This window comes from Zingiber officinale, chromosome 4B (genome assembly GCF_018446385.1).
Source record: "Zingiber officinale cultivar Zhangliang chromosome 4B, Zo_v1.1, whole genome shotgun sequence".
Taxonomy (NCBI): Eukaryota; Viridiplantae; Streptophyta; class Magnoliopsida; order Zingiberales; family Zingiberaceae; genus Zingiber; species Zingiber officinale.
In genome coordinates, this window is record NC_055993.1 from 134,153,271 (window position 1) to 134,169,790 (window position 16,520).

Genomic DNA, 16,520 nt, shown 5'->3' on the forward strand with positions numbered 1-16,520 from the left:
GTCAGAGTTTACGGTTTCAGTTTCAGTACCATATCATACCATGCCAATACAGTTTCGTTATTTTCGTAAATATAAAATATATAATTAAAAAATATTTTTATTAATATTTGATTGCTATAGATGCTTTTCCTAATAAGTCGTCTCCATCTTCATCCTAAAGTAACGGCCAAATTGTTGCAGCTTACAGCAAGAGCGAATGCACATTGACAAAATAAGTTTAAAAGGTTCCTGCTTCTTCCAGGGCAAATTACAGACATTAATGAACAGATATACTTAAAGCTGTTGGCTTCTTCAAACACCCGCAGGACTTCCATCTTTGCGAGGATCACTGACGGCGATGAGCATCCCATGGATGATGTTGTTTTTAATTCTTCGATGCAAACTCATGAACGGTTCCTGAATGTTATGAACGACAAATTGGGTAACAGCACCGTTGGCAAAGCCATGCATGGCATGACCCCTTCCCTCTAGGAACAGTTTCGCATCCTCTGCCAACTCAAAGCGCTCGCCATCGCTTGCGGTGAAGTTCTCATAGAGCACTTCATTTGGGATGAGCTGCAATGTACATGTCATGCTGAATTCGATTAGGTCAACTAATAAACAATATAACTTGCCCATTCCATTGACAGCTATAAAACCAAGGGGTACTTGAAAATGCAGGGGAATTTAAGGCTCCAAATCAAAAAAATTCTATCTAGAAAAAGAATTTCAATTCAAGTGGTTCAATCTTGATCGGGCTGATGATATCTGGGTGACAATTGGGTTCAAGACAAAATGTCCTTCGATTAAATCAGTTGATCTACTCTATAGAAACAAGTTGCAGATATCTTGTATGCTACCCAACATCCGATCACCTTTCTGTTATGTGTTTATAGTGCATTTTTCAGATTAGAAGCTCAAGGGAATTGAAATGCTTGAGGTATCACCTTGTGGAAGAGCCTTGGATGCTGAACAGCTTTTAGGGGATCCATCTCCAGAATGAAGTGGTTCAAGAAGACCTGGAGTACGGCTGGAATAATATTTAATCCACCACTTGCCCCGGCGACTCCTGCAAGTTGATTGTCCTGGACAACAAAACAGATAGAAGTTCATGCTTATCTTATTACTGACGGCATTCACAGGCATAAAATAATCCTAAAACAGTATTTTAAGTTATATCAGGATACTGCCACACTATGCTACAAAGCAAACAAGATGCTTTGTTTTATAACATTACAGATTTGTAGGAGGGATTCATATTCTCTTTTCACAATATAAAGAGAGAGCAAGAGAGGCATTCAGATCTCACAATATTCGGTTACAACATAATTGGTTTCAAGGACAACACATCTCATCACATGTTTAGAGATTCAATTACAATTGGAGACGAGAGCAAAATGGAAAGGGGAGGGGAACCATAGGATTGAAAAGTGCAATTTTCTGATGAATAAAAAAGATAAATATATGGTGTGGAAATGAAGAGAGTTTATATGCCCTCCTTTAAAATTGAATTTTCCAATCTAGATAAAACCAAAACCTTTCAGCTTCTAACCCCTCAACTTGAAAATCCTAGAAAGTTTGATATTCATGTAGAAAACAAAACCAAGTTCAAAATGACAACCTACAACCTTACCTTAAGGACAATAATAGGTGTCATAGAAGAGAGTGGTCTCTTTCCAGGCTCTATAAAGTTTGTCGGTGCTGGTGGAAGATGATCAGGAGTTACTTCTGTTGGTATACAGAAGTCATCCATCTCATTGTTTAGCACAACCCCTGTGGATGGTGACAAAACCTTTGCTCCAAAGAACCAATTGACTGTGCTCGTCAGGGAAACTGCATTTCGATCAGCATCCACTACACACAAGTGGCTTGTCCCATGATCTCTTAATTGGCTCCATCTAAGAAGATATACAAAAATTAAGCCCATTAGTTTGATTAACTAAATAAATTGGCATCAAAATCTAAGTTTTTTTTAATATAGAAGGGCCAACTTGGAATCTAGCTCCATTTAACTTGTAGAATTCATAAATTCAACTTTCCAAGGTTCTATTAGGTGTAAAAATTTTAGCTTCTCCAATTGAATGTTTTGAAACTGAACAAAAAATTGACTGATCCACATTTGATGATATGTAGAGATACATAAAACTAAAAGTGTAACAAAGTTTTGAGAATACCTACTCAAATCAGAGTGACTTCAGTTACCAAAACAAAATATATTATATTATCATCATCAAGTATTTTAGGAATTTGCCACATTAAATATTATTTATCCGAGATTATATCAATAGTAATATTTAAACCAATTTAGTCACTTTTATTATATTGCTCGGTACTTTCTTAAATCTCCCTCTAGTCTTACACCTTTCCCTTTTAATAGATTCTAAACTATTGAATCAATCAAAACACCTTCGAACTTGCTCATAGCAACTCGACTTTTTCCCCCTCATTTTATCATGTATCCTCTCCAATCTCCTAGAAGAGTAGGTTTAGTCGTGTAGAGTCAATATCTTCGGCAGAAAATTCACGCATGTTGCTGCAGTAGCGAACTCTGCAATATGACATAAGAAAGAGCAGTAGTCGGTCGCACAATGGCGGGGCCTTCTCTACTTAACTAACAATTGAGTATACTCGTTCCACTCTTGCACAGTCTGATAGCCCTTATCCATGTTTGATTGGGAAGACCAGGCATCTGATCTTCTTATCTTGCCTCTTCTTATAACTCTATATCGAATAAGACGCTAAGCATACAATCAGACACTACTCAGACTCTGCCCATACTAAGACACTACTTAGACTCAGACTCTATCCATACTTTGCTTGGGTGATGCTTCGGTCGTCTGGAGTTGAGTTCATCCGAACCCAACTCCGATCTTCTCCTCGAGTAGGTTTCGGCTTCTCGTCCCTCGGATATGCCACGAACGTCCTTCTTGCTTCACCGGTGTACTCTTCTCTAGCTTCTCATCCCTTGGATGCACTGAGCCCATCGACTCTCTTCCCATGTCATCCTTCTCGCTCGCTGCGTCTTCTGCTCGACTTCTTATGTTCCTAAGTTCCCGCGCATTCAGACACAAAGCATCAAATATATAGGGTCTAACTTAACTCGATTGATCAACATCAAAACCAGCCTGAGGTACTTACAATCTCTCCCTTTTTGATGCATATCAACCCGAGTTAAAGTTAGGGAAAACACACAAAAAATTGTATATAGAAAACAATAAAGAAAAATTTACAATCATAACAATAATGTTCTGCATTTAAGTCCTCCCCTTAATTTAAGGCTACTCTCCCCATTTAATCACATTAAAAATATGAAAAAAATAAAAAAAAAACTAGTAGAGGGAAGTTTTTTAAAAAAATCATAGGGTTTGTACACAGATGATCCAAGGTAATAAAATAATTTTTAAGAACCAAACATCAGATTTGACAAAAATAATTTTAAAATAATTTTTAATTTTTAAAAAATCTTGAAAATTTTTGTCAAAGTTAAACAGAATCAATCTGACCATAGAAAATATTTTCACAAGAAAACTATTTTTCTTATAGCCAAAATAAATATTCTTGCACATTAATAGTTATTTTTGAAATCAAATACTTAAAAAAAGATTTCATCGTCAAAATAATTTGCTGATTTTTCTAACTATATGAAATATAACAGATATCTACTGAAAAATTAAGTTGTCAAAAATCTATCTCCGAAAAATTTTAATTTAAAAAATTTATTTTTTGTTAAAAGATTCATAGAAAATTATTTAATAGTAGAAATTTTTCGAAATTTTTTCTACTAACATACAACATGTTTTTCCATCAATGAAAAAATTAAACAAAAAGGCTACGAAAACTAATTTTGCCAATAATATTTACTAATAAACAAGTTAATTTCTAGAAATTTAAATTATTTTATTTCTAGCAAAAAAGAAAAATTCTAATGAGTCAAAATATATTTTGAAATCCAAAACAAATTTTTACCTACTGAATTTATCAAGAATTTTTTTAGAATATTATTTCTCAAAATCTTTGCAATTTGGCCTTTACGGTTTCTTAAATACATTTAAACCAAAGTGGTCCACAATTGAAGTTGAACATGCAGAATTTTTTCTTAATTTCAATGTTTTCTCTTTGTTCATTTAATTTTGCATTTTCAACCTTAAGTTTATCAAAATCTTCTAGTAGGCATGCATAGTTTTTCTTTGCATTTATGTATTTGGTCCTAGTTTTAGAAGCATTTTTTTAGCATCATACATTTGGTCAGAGGATAAGAGTCATACCTTACTTACAGTGTAAAATTCATAGGTGGATGCTCCCCTTCATCGATGCTAGTCCAACATATTCTTCCGTCTCGGACTCGAATGACGACGATTCACTCCACGTCGCTTTGAGATTCTTGTGCTTCGACTTTCTTGACCCTTTATCCTTTTCTTTTCCTTTACTTTTTAATGTTGGGCAGTTGTACTCGATATGCCCTTCTTCATCGCAATTGCAGCACCTTACTTTTTTCTTCTTCCACAGTAGCTTTGTTACATGCTTCTTATCAAAGTTTTTAGATTTAAAGAACTTTGAAATTTTTTTACCATGAATGCTTCTTCGTTTTCGTCGAGGGGATGAATCTGAATCCTATTCGTTCTTAGCTTTGAATGATAGGTTCTGAGTCGATTTCTACTCTTTACTTAGACTTGCACATCTTGATTAGTATAATTCAAAGGTAGCAAATAATTTTTTCTAAATTACTTACCTCGAGATAATTAGAGATATAGTAGGAGTCTACTATTGATGTCCAGTCCCGAATCTTGGAAATGCATTAAATGCATATCGAAGGGAATCCCAATTTGACAAAGTTTCTCCAAGGTTGGTGAGTCTGGTGATTAGTTCCTTCAGCTTTACGTGCAGATGAGCTATCTTTTCTCCATTTTCCATCCGGAGGTTGGTTAGTTGATTTCAAAGTAAATACCGCCTTGCTAGTTTGGCCTCCAAGGTGCCTTCATGAAGTTCTAGAAAGTTCTCCCAGAGTTCTTTGACAGAGTCATAGGCGCCGATCCTGTTGACTTCTTAGGTCAGTAGTTCGCTCGATAGATGGAACCTGCCTTGTCGTTGGCCACAAAATTGGTTTGTTGTTTCTTGTTCCATTGATGTTCTTCTTTTTCTTCTTCGATCTCATTCATGGGTCTTTCAAAACCATATTTAATTGTTAAAAGTATATCGAATTAGTTTTGAAAAATACCTCTATTAGGCGCTTCCAAAGCGTGAATTCCCCTCAAACTTTGGTGGATGAATCTTTGATCCGGTCATCTTTTTGTTGCTTTAGTCGACGGTTAGTTCTTCTAAGGAGGTTGGGCTCTGATACCACTTGTTATGTTCAGGTGAACCAGCTAGAGGAGGAGGGGGTGAATAGACGACCCGCAAATAGATTAGACATTTCTCTTGCTAACTTACTTTTAGCAAGGATACACACATTAATTAACAAATAAATAACACATCAAAGAAAGTAAAAGACTAAGGATTTACTTGATTTACAACTGGGGAGGTTATTAATCCAAGACAATGAACGAATTTACTTGATTTACAACTGGGGAGGTTACTAATCCAAGGCAATGAATGGATTTACTTGATTTGCAACTAGGGAGGTTACTAATCCAAGGCAATGAACGCGCACTAAGAAAGCTCCTTCTTCCACAAAGGTCAGAGGAGTAGCCCCTTACAGCAGTTGGAAGCTCCAAACTAAATACAAAAATTAATATTATACAAACTTAGAGGACAAGGCTTCTATTTATAGCATTCTGGTTAAAATGATCGTTTGCCAGATTGGAGGCGCCTCAATGCCAACGCAGGCGCCTCAATTCCATCGGAGGCGCCTTGGTTCCAACAGAGGTGCCTCAGTTCGGCTGAAGTGTTATCCGCTTCGCCAACGTTCGGCTGACCTGGCGACATTAGAGGCGCCTTCGATTATCGGAGGCTAATCGAGTGTGTTGACGTGGATTCCAGCTCTTATCCTCGTCGTTGGGCTTTGGGGGTGCCTCAATTGATCTGAGGCGCCTTAGTTGATCTGAGGGGCCTTGGCTCCTATTTGTCCGAGGCACCTCCAATCAACTGAGGTGCCTCAAGTCTTCGAATAAGTAGGGCACCTCCGGTCCATAGGAGGTGCCTAGAAAGGTCAAGTACAGATTTGACCATTCACTCTTCCGCTCGCCTGGGTGATAGTTCAGCCGTTCGGAGTTTAGCTCACCCGAATCCAACTCTGACCTTCTTCTCTAGCAGGTTTTCTCCCGATTTCTCGTCCCTTGGATGCACCGTGCACGTCCTTCTCGCTCCACTGGTATACTCTTCTGCAGCTGCTCGTCCCTCGGATGCACCGAGCCCGTCGACTCCTTTCACGTATCATTCACCTCGCTCACTATGTTTTCCACTTGACTTCTTGTGTTCCAAAGTCTCTGCACACTCAAACATAAGATATCAAATACACAAAGCTTAACTTAACTCGGTTGATCAACATCAAAACTAGATCGGGATACTTACAATGATGTCTCCTTGCCAACCGCCACATAGCATGCCACCTCTCTTTCCCTCGCAGCCCACGGCTTCGCAGCCATTGCCAGCCGTCGTCGCCTTTCACTTCCCTTTCCCTAGCAGGCCATGGCTTCGCAGCCACTGCCCGCCGCCGTCGACCTCCGCTCCCCTCCTCTCATGGCGTTGTGCGTCGATTGCCCCTTCGGCTCATGTTGGCATCTCCTTCACCTTGCAGACAGCTTCGTCGCCACTGACTCAGCGATTTTTCCCCACTCTTAAGTCAGGAGGCTCAGTGATCTTTCCAATTCCTTAGTCAGAAGCAATTCAGCCTTACGATAAGCTTAGTCCAATCAGTTGGACTTGCCCACTTCGACTAGACTTGAGGAGGCTTGTGATGCGGTGAGTAGAAAGAATGCCACATAGGCAAGGGGTATGTTTGGGATTTCATTGAGCTGGCCCTTTTAGAGCTTGACTTCATTCGGGGTAAGAGGGGGGCCCCCTTTTTCTTCCTCTCAAGCACGCCATCACAATGACCACCTTTCCCCTTTCGCAATAGACATTGCCAGCCACGTCGCCGGCCACGATGTCTCCTTGTTCCTCGCCCATTGCATCGTAGAAGGCCACCTCCCTTTCCCTCGCAACCCACAGCGTCTCCTCTACCTCACCAATTGCCGCATAACAAGCCACCTCCCTTTCCCTTGCAACCCACGACTTCGCAGCCACCGCCAGCCACCGTTGCCTTCCGCCTCCCTTTCCCTCGCAGCCGACGGCTTCACGATCATCGCTGGTCGTCGACGACTTTCACCTCCCTTTCCCTCGCAGCCACCACTAGCCGTCATCGCCTTCCGCCTTCGCTTCCCCTCCTCTCACGTTGTCGTGCATCTATTGCCCTTCAGCTCAAGTTGGTTCATCTCCTTCACCTCACAAACAGCTTCGCTGCCACTGCCGATCGCTTCTTTTTGCCTCCACCAACCACTCCCTCTCCTCTTTGCACGTTCTACAGCTGGCACTGCTTTGTGCTCAGTTGTTGCGGCCACCGCCGCCGGATCAGACTCCACCGAATCTCCTCCTCTTAGCTCTCATTGAATGTGGTCACCCCCTTCGATGCAAATCCGACTGCTGTCATCGCCCCCAATCCAAATCCGGCCACTATCGCTACCCCCGACACAAATCCAATCGTCGGCTCCCGACTAGATCCCGCTGCCTCTGGGTCTCCCGAGCCACAACCGACTTTTGTGCCCGTTGTCGTCTTTGGTTTTCGAGCCTCCATCATCGATCAAGCCTCCGAGCCCTCGTCGTACACCCCTGGTATTCCCGCCTTCGTTATGCTCCGCTTTGGCCACTGATCAGGCCTTTGAGCTCTCGCTGTCATACGTTGATCTCAATCCAGTCAGTCCACCCGAATCAGGGGCCCAGCTCCCTGATCAAAAACTCCAGGGGCTTTGCTCCCTAATCAGATACTCCATGGGCTCAGCTCCCCAATCGGATACTCCATGGACCTAGTTCCCCGATCAAATACTCCGGGCCTTGATATCTAGATGTTCTAGCACGTGGACTAATGTGACTCATGTGGCAACAAGGGAGATAGCGTGATCCTACAAGATCTTCTACAGTACGAGATATGAGTGATATGACCTTCTAACATGGCAATGGGATATCCTCCTTACTAGGATACGACATCCTATATGTGCCACGGATATGACATCTCCCTCTTTCAAGTTATAAAAAGCCTCACCCCCGCAGATCAAGATTCACACGCGCATACAGAGATGCATACTACTTTACTACACTGTTCATCTTCTTCATTTCCATCATCGGGGATCTAACTTGAGCATCTAAGTGGACTAGCCAGGGTACGCCCAGTCGTCCTTCTAATGCTTTCTCTTGTCTTCTAGTAGCCTTGCAAGCACCGTTAAGCTTTCGGCTCCCTGTTCTTGGTTTTTTCTTGGGATACAACGATTCAGTCAGCCTAGAAGACAGCTCACCCTCTTCTTCCTCCTGGTTATAACAACTTGGTCGAAATCATGGCCAGCTCACCGGTATTCCAGCCTTCACCAATTTCAGACAGATCACCTGCTATGTTATATGACGCTAAATATTAGGCTATAACTTGAGCATATGAGCAGAAAATGAGAGTTGCAGAGATGAAGATGTTAGATGCACAAGATAAGAAATAAAAATATTAGAAAAAAAAAGTCGGAGTTACACCTATTGAGGGAAAACTCTGGAAGATGCGTTTAAGATACAGACATGTACTTAAACGACTAATAAATGCTTCAATTAAATAATGTGAAGTTGTGACAAATGTGCACATCAAACGAGGTAGGAGAGACCAAAAAAGACTTGATTAGTAATAATAAAATAAAATAAAATATATTTAAATATAAATGATGATATAGTAGGGGATAGAGCCCAATGGAGTATAATGATCCATATAGCCGACTCTATCTAGTGGGATAAAGCTTGGTTGCTATTGCATAATTCTTGGAGCTAACCGTCCTAGACATTTTCATTTAAACTTCCCTAGTGAATGCAAACAAAGCAGATGGAATTCAATAACAGATAATAGCTTTAAAATAGGACTCACCTAGCAAGATAGTAGGATGGCTCAAAGGTAGTATTGTCTACTATCTTTTGCTGAAGTTTCTGAGCAAACGATGGAGAAAGCATTTCGGAAACATACTCAGTGACATTAACAAAAGCAGGATCTCCAAGATTCATTCGTGCAGCAAACATGTGCTTCAATGCCTCAATGAAGCGATGGAGACCAAGCAAACCCTTCACACCTTCAAGTGACTTGTAGCTCCCTAAAATATTAAGAACCTAATTACCAGCAAAAAATAAAAGAATTAAGAAATTTAGATATACATTAAATAAGAAAGTTCCACTCTTGCACTACAAAGCCTTAAATGCTTCAAATAAAGGAGTTGATGCTGCCCATGCAATTCTTAGAAATAACCACCAAAGCCCCAGCATATATACACCAGCATTGAAGCAAGTAAAACATATTTGCAGAGAGCATAAATAATACTTCAATCATTTTTAACAAGATGATGATGAAACTAAATTATAAATTCAATGTAGATAGAAACAAAGACAAATTAAAGCATACCAGAGACATTCCCACAATTCCACTAGAAGGTGGGGGCATGCCCAGTATTGTATATCCCATAGCTTCCACCGCCATTGCCTTTGTAACCTTCACTTCATATTTCTCCAAATCATCCATGGTTGCGATTCCACCAGCACTTCTCACGTCCTTGATAAACTTTTCACCAATGCTTCCATTATAGAATGCATGAGCCCCCTCAGTGGCAATCACTTCCAATGTGTGGGCAAGTGCAGGATTGTAGCAGACGTCATTTGTCTGGAGTAATTTCCCATTAGGCGCAAGGACTTCCCGCAACCCAGGGTCTGCTAGTATTGCATCCCCACTTTTCTTGATTGCATTTGCTAGACAAGGCACCACAGCAAATCCATCTCTTGCAAGACTAATGGATGGTTGGAAGAGAGACTTCCATGGAAGTCTTCCGTACCTCAACCAGGCTGTGTGGAGGCCAGCAAGCTCTCCAGGGATTCCCATTGAGAGAGCTCCCTTAGACTTGGATGATGGATTAGCTTCATACATGTTCTGTTAGCAGAGTTAGCAATTTGTTAGCCCTGTCATTATGAGAAAACCAGAAAGGATTATGAGCTGAGTTATGAAACATCATGTGATTCGCCAGAGTATTGTACTCTTTGATGCCTTCTTTATGACATAAATTTTGAACAATATGCGATTGTTTGTCTTTAGCCAAAACCAGATGCTAACAAGACATACAAACTAGCAGCATGCAGACTGTAAGTTTGACTAGATTTTAGCCCCATTTTTGCCGATCACCATGTTTGAGAATGAACCAGGATGAAGCTCGGCTTAAGCATCAAGGAGGGGCATTGTGATTATGTGAAAACGAAAAAAAAAACAAAAACTTTGAAAAGAAATGGTAATGTACATTGTTTATGTTGATGAGGGTATGCCATGCACTATTTGGACTGCTACAGTTGCATGAACTTCAGATCGGAGATACAAGATAAGTACTGATTTGTTGAACTCGTTAGTAAAATAATTTCCGGCAATCTAATCAAGTTTGTTCGAGAGAGAAAAATAAATCAATAAAAAAGCTCAATCATTAGATCCCTTCAAAGCAAGCCTAGTTTCGACGGCAAGAACACCACAACTTATCGAAACTGAGACGAAGTTTAATTAAATTAAATCCCGAAGATAAATGGCAATTTACTTAGACCACGCACCTTGTCCAAATACCTAAATCATTATTGGTTTCTCAAAATACCTCTATCGTCTTTGCCTGTCCAACCGGCGACCGCTCCTACAAGCAGCTGAGTTGCCAGCTTGATCTCGATTTCGCAGCCGCCAATTCGATGGCCGCCGGTCGGACAGAGCAGAGGAAGACAGAAGGCGAAGGGTATTTTAGAAAATCTGTGTACGGATAGCCGACAGATTAAAAAAAAACTGCATCTTAGCCGTTAGAAGAGGCGATGCTTTCCTATCCGAATTATCTTAGCCGTTGGAAACCTACACGCTATCCGTTGGAATCTACCGTGTATGCCGAGGAAGGGGCCGTCTCCCGTGAATCGATGGCCTCGGCGTCGCCGGACGCCGCCGACCTGACCACGATGAAGGCTCCGCCGCCGATTCCGCTCGACATCGGATGAACCACCCCGAGGCACAGCGCCGCTGCGATGGCCGAGTCCACCGCGTGGCCTCCCACCCTCAGCGCGGCGGCGCCGATCTCCGAGCATCGCCAGTCGTCCGCCGCCACCACGCCCACCTCCGACTCGACCGCATCGGGCCCCCCTGCGCGAGCGCGACCCCACCTTGTCATCCCAATCCCCTTCTGCCCCTGCTCCGCCCAGCGCCCGCCGCTGGTGGAGCAGACGATGACGAAGAGGAGAACCGCCGAAGCTGCGCCGAGCAAGAAATGAAAATCGAGAAAGGTGGGGAACTAATAAGCGAGAAACACAAGGGCGAGCGAAGCAGTCACCGGCGGCGGGCCACCAGATGCGGCGCCTGGAGGGGGCGGCGGAGGCATCGGGGGAGTTCCGGAGGAGATAGGAACGGAGGGAGTGGCGATCTGGCGGAGTCATAGGACGACGGGGAGAGAAAAAGGGATCTGAGATAAACGGGGTAACCCTAGAGAAAGGCTTAAAGACGATTGGCAGGGTGCGGGATGAATGTACAAATAATCAGCGAAGTGCCCACAAGCTTGGAGCTTGGCTAGTTGGCCGTTGAGACCCGGCCCATATTTGGGACGTGGACGTTACGTGTCACGGAACGATTGGAAGAAGAGTTCGGCGAAAACAAGGAAGGGAAACAAAACAAAATTGGGAGAGGAGTTTAAGAAGTTTTCTTGTACGGTTCCTTCTTCTTCTCCTCGAAGACAGTTCCAACGCTCAGCAGATTGAAAGTCAATCAACAGCAAAAGAACAACAATTAACAGTTGAGATCCGGCCTAGATTTGGACTGGCGGACGTTAGGTGTTGCAATTTAATGCTTGACTATAAGTTAATCCTGGCTTATAATTTATCGCTTTTGATATAATCTGAAAAACGTAATAATCAGCTGTTGCTGGACACGCCGCCCGGTTCGAAAGGAAGAAAGTGATGGTTGAAAACAACGGAAAGGTTGGGGAAAAGTGAAAGGAAAGGTCAAAAAAAAAAAATTCAAAACAGAACAAAATTGAGAGAGGAAAAGTATTCTTGTACGGGTCCTTCTCCTTCTCCAAGATAGTCCTCGTCCAACACTCAACAGATTGAAAGATTGAAGGTCAATCAACAGTTAAGCGAAAAAAAAACAAGAAATTTATTAAATTATTCGCATAATTTCTTTTTTTTTAAAAAAAAAAAAAAAATCTAACTCATGCATTCACTTTTTTATATATATATATATATATATATATAAACACATGCATATTTATGTCTGTCATTTATTTCTGTTCTATATTTTAAAATTATGATTTTAAATTTTTAAAAAATATATAACAATTTTTCCCATCATTTATCTTCATTCTACAACTTTATGTGTGATAACAATTTTAAAAAGTCGGAGACTATTTTTAATACATTATAACAACTACTCAACAATACTAAAACAAAATTATTTTCAATATGAAATATTTTTTAAAATAAAAATATTTTTTAATAGTACACTTCTCTCAATATGAAATATAAATATTAATAAACAATAGAAAAATTACCAAGGGAGGATTTCCACGTTGTTTTCTATTTTCATTTCGTAAGAAAATAAAAAATACATTTGATTTGTATTTTTCATGTTGGTTTTCTAAACAAAAGGGAGAGTATTTTCTAAGAAAATAGAAAATACAAAAAAACATAATTTCCAAAAAACTTAAAAATATGATTTTCTAAAAATGAAAATGAAATAAACCAAATGCTCCCTAAATATTTCTAGAAGAAAATTTTTACTTTGAACAACGTTGTTGTTCACCTTAAGCACTTGGTCATGATAAAATCTGAATCAATTTTGTGCACTCACTCTCAATCAAAACAAAAACTTTAGCCATTGATCAGTCAATGACTACATGGTTAGTAAGACTAGAAATTTCTTTCAATCTACTATCAAGAGTCTAGTGAACTGTAACTCAATGCAATTGATTGGAGGTTGAATATATAGAAATGTTTTATTCTTTAAATCCTAGCATTACCCTCCAATCAACTAAGTTCATTTGCAATCTATTGAATCTACTCAGAGATCGTGACTTTACTTAGCTTATACCTTCATAAACTTATACAAAGCTCGGGATCAAAATTAGTTATCAACTGCAACTTAAAACTTTTTATTCATGGGCTCTCATGCAGATACCAACTACTTTAACAATGGATCAATGATGTTGACTAGAGGGGGTGGGGCTGAAAAGGCCTCTCAAATATAAAACATTCATGGATTATAGAAGAACTGCAACACATGATGCCTAACTTATTTACTGAGATCGAACAAGAGGCATCAAGGGCATCTCCCATTGATACACCCTTGATTGTCCATGTTGCAACTATGTGAGTCGTCATAAAACCTGAGATTCTTTAGGCGAGGGAAGGGAGAATGACATCGTTAGAGTTTCTTTAAAAGGTGGTTTTACATTTATATATTTAGGGGTTCATTGTTTTTTTGGTGCTACACCACCAAATCTTTTGTTAGAATAACCACCAAAAAAAAAAGTATAAGAAACCACAAGTTGTTTGATCATCCACATCCTCTCACAATTATTAAGAATCATTCTCTTCATCATTAATTTAACTACAACTTTCACTTCATTTTCAGACTTAATTATATATCACTTTCAGAAACAAAATCATCATCATTAGACTTCAACTACAAAGCCTGCACTATTTTATTCATGTAATCTTCTTAATTCTCAATCCTAAAAGCATGCAACTTTGCTTCCATGAATGGTTAGGTCTTCTCCTTTTTTTTCTTACTTTTCTGTGCAGAATCCAATAAATGGAGACAGTTGTTTGGTTTAGAAGGCAAGGTTTGAGGCATTTGTCTGTTCACATGCAAGCTCTTGTTTATTTGCATCAATAAAGAAAAGGCCATTAAAGTGCTTTGTTCAAAAGCATGAATTTGTTGACTGATCAGGTCCCTGAATTCAATAAGCTTGCTACATAAACTTGGAACACAATGTTTCATTCTCCTCTTTATTACTTTAGAAAAAAAATTCGACTAATGGTGAAGGAAAGGATGTGTCCCTAGTTTGTCTCTCAACTTTAGGTTGAAAGAAAGAATAAAAACCAAACAAACAAACGGTCAGAAGCCAATGCATCACTCGAAATTAATCTTTCAAACATGGTCTTTGCTTAATGTTCCCCGTGCAATTAGGGTTGAGCAATTTGTTCAAAATTGAACAGACCGAATTGATTAAATTGAAAAAAAAAATTGAACTAACAGAATGGATTGATCTTTCCAACAAAAATTGAATAAAACGAACTGATAAAACATCGATTAATTCAGTCAAAAATCAAGTTTACCAAATTGTGATGTTGATTTTCAACATCACTATAGTGTTTGTTTAAAAAAATCAGTACCAAATGGTGTAGCTCCAATTCGGTTTAATTATCAGTGTAACTGAATTAATAGTTTTAAAATTAAAATCGAATTGAATTATTCAAAATAATTGATATTTTTTAAAAAAATTAAAATAACTGAATCAAATTTTTAAATTCGATCGCTTAATTCAGTTTAAGTAAACTTTTATTCATCGATATGTGCAATGCAAATTTTGTTCTACCTAAAATCCCATTGATAGATACCTCTTTCTTAGTTCCAAGGAACAAAGAAAGCTACAGGAGAATGAGGGGAGTGGCAAGATAGTGAGGTATGCTCGCCACTTTTCAATATTGAGATCTCCTTTTGTTCTTTTGGTATTTTCCCCATTTTTCTCAAAATGCACCACCTAGATATTAGAATTACATCACGACAAATATACACTTAACATGATAAAGTTAAACTTTTTTTATTTAGCTTCTTGATCTATTGTTGTTGGACTATCATTACCACATTAAACGTCTTCCAAGGGACCACCTTTGAAGTAGAGTTCCCGCGGTAATTAAATCTATCGTTTTCACAGTCTAAATATTCTATTATATATTTTTCAATAACTCCTTTTCTTTTGCATAACATTGATTAGACCTTTAATTTCAATAGATTATGTTACCACTTATCATATATCATGCTACACTGATCATATCATACTCAATACAAAGATGTGTACACATAATTTTATGAAAACATGCTAGTAATAGTTAGTAAATGGTTCACGTCATTTTCGTATAAAAATGCATACCAATTGATCATGCTCTGAGAAACTCGAGGATGACTTCGTCGGTGTGCTGGGCAAGAGAGTTAACATGACTATAGTGATGCGTGGATAAGTAATAGTGGAGAGGAAGAAGAACAACAAAACACAAGGAGTAGACTTAGTATTTCCTAATTTTGGATCCTTTTTATCATCTTATCACTATCCTTTTATATATTTTTCCTAAACTTTCATTTTCCTTCTCATTTAATGAGGCTATATTTATTACAATGGAGCTAATGAATTGATGATTGGTACATTAATTTTACAAGATTTTTATTTTATTTTCCTCCAGCTCTTAATACAACCTCATTGATAAGAACATCCTAATTAAAGTAAATTCCTTTGACGGTTCATATTTCCCATGCATGTACTTACGATGAGAATTTAATATGGGTGACATTGAGAATTTATTAACGTTGGTAGCTTAAATGTTCGTTGAAGTGTTTCTCTCGAGTGGTAACTCAGTAGCTTACACACCTGACCAGTTATATACTTAAGTAGGGATGTTGTTTGACATGACCTATAAAGTGCACCCAAGCAGTATCCCAGAGGGTTGCCTAAGCAGTGACTATACCCGCTCAGGAAGGTTCAAGAACTGTGAGGGTCAGGCGAGTGAGTTCCCGTTCTCGATCGGCTTGATCGTCCCCCAAGCGGTACATCTTCCTTCACTAATTTTGACTTTAACTGACATACCACTTGCTATATTGACCCTTAGACGCCACGTGACACCTTCTACGAATAATAACATCACAAACCTCCTCCTCTAGTCCAGTCAAAAGAGGTGCCAAATTGACTGACTGGAGGTGTGACTAAGTAAAAAAGTTCTGAATGTTGTTGCCACGTGGAGGGAGAGAGAAGAAAAAATCTCTAGAATAATCTTCAGAAATTTGGTCATTTATGAGACGTGACACTCATTAATGATGCATGTCATGTCCGATGACACATACTATCATTGGACTAATAGCATAACGGGTCGTCTTGTATTGAGTTAACGTCATATCGCTTGTTACATCAAGTGATGTGATCGGCTACTACGCATGCCACTTGGTGATTGTGCTAGATCTGATTGTTCAAACTAAATCATGTCTTCCATACCACCTTACATCGAACGACTTTTACAGAGGACTCGAAAGTATATTAGGGTTTTTTATTTTTTTCCCTTCTTCCTCC

At 39.4% G+C, this 16,520-nt stretch overlaps 1 protein-coding gene across 1 annotated transcript; it reads right to left on the reverse strand.

Annotated features, from left to right (window-relative positions):
- Window positions 1-168: 168 nt before the first annotated feature.
- LOC121976862 (glutathione hydrolase 3-like) lies at window positions 169-11,717 on the reverse strand. The gene is made up of 7 exons (XM_042529250.1): window positions 11,520-11,717; window positions 11,076-11,440; window positions 9,590-10,108; window positions 9,065-9,300; window positions 1,613-1,877; window positions 927-1,064; window positions 169-555 (listed from the first exon to the last, which is right to left on the reverse strand). The coding sequence occupies exons 1-7, from the start codon at window positions 11,620-11,622 to the stop codon at window positions 292-294; spliced, it is 1,890 nt and encodes a 629-aa protein (XP_042385184.1). The 5' UTR covers window positions 11,623-11,717; the 3' UTR covers window positions 169-291.
- Between the last annotated feature and the right edge of the window lie 4,803 nt (window positions 11,718-16,520).

Coding starts and splice junctions, on each gene's coding strand:
- LOC121976862 (XM_042529250.1), bottom strand. CDS start 11,622: ATGACTCCGCCAGATCGCCACTCCCTCCGTTCCTATCTCCTCCGGAAC. Junction 1,878..9,064: donor CCATCCTACTATCTTGCTAG/GTGAGTCCTATT, acceptor ATATCTTCTTAG/ATGGAGCCAATTAAGAGATC. Junction 556..926: donor ATCCAAGGCTCTTCCACAAG/GTGATACCTCAA, acceptor TGTACATTGCAG/CTCATCCCAAATGAAGTGCT.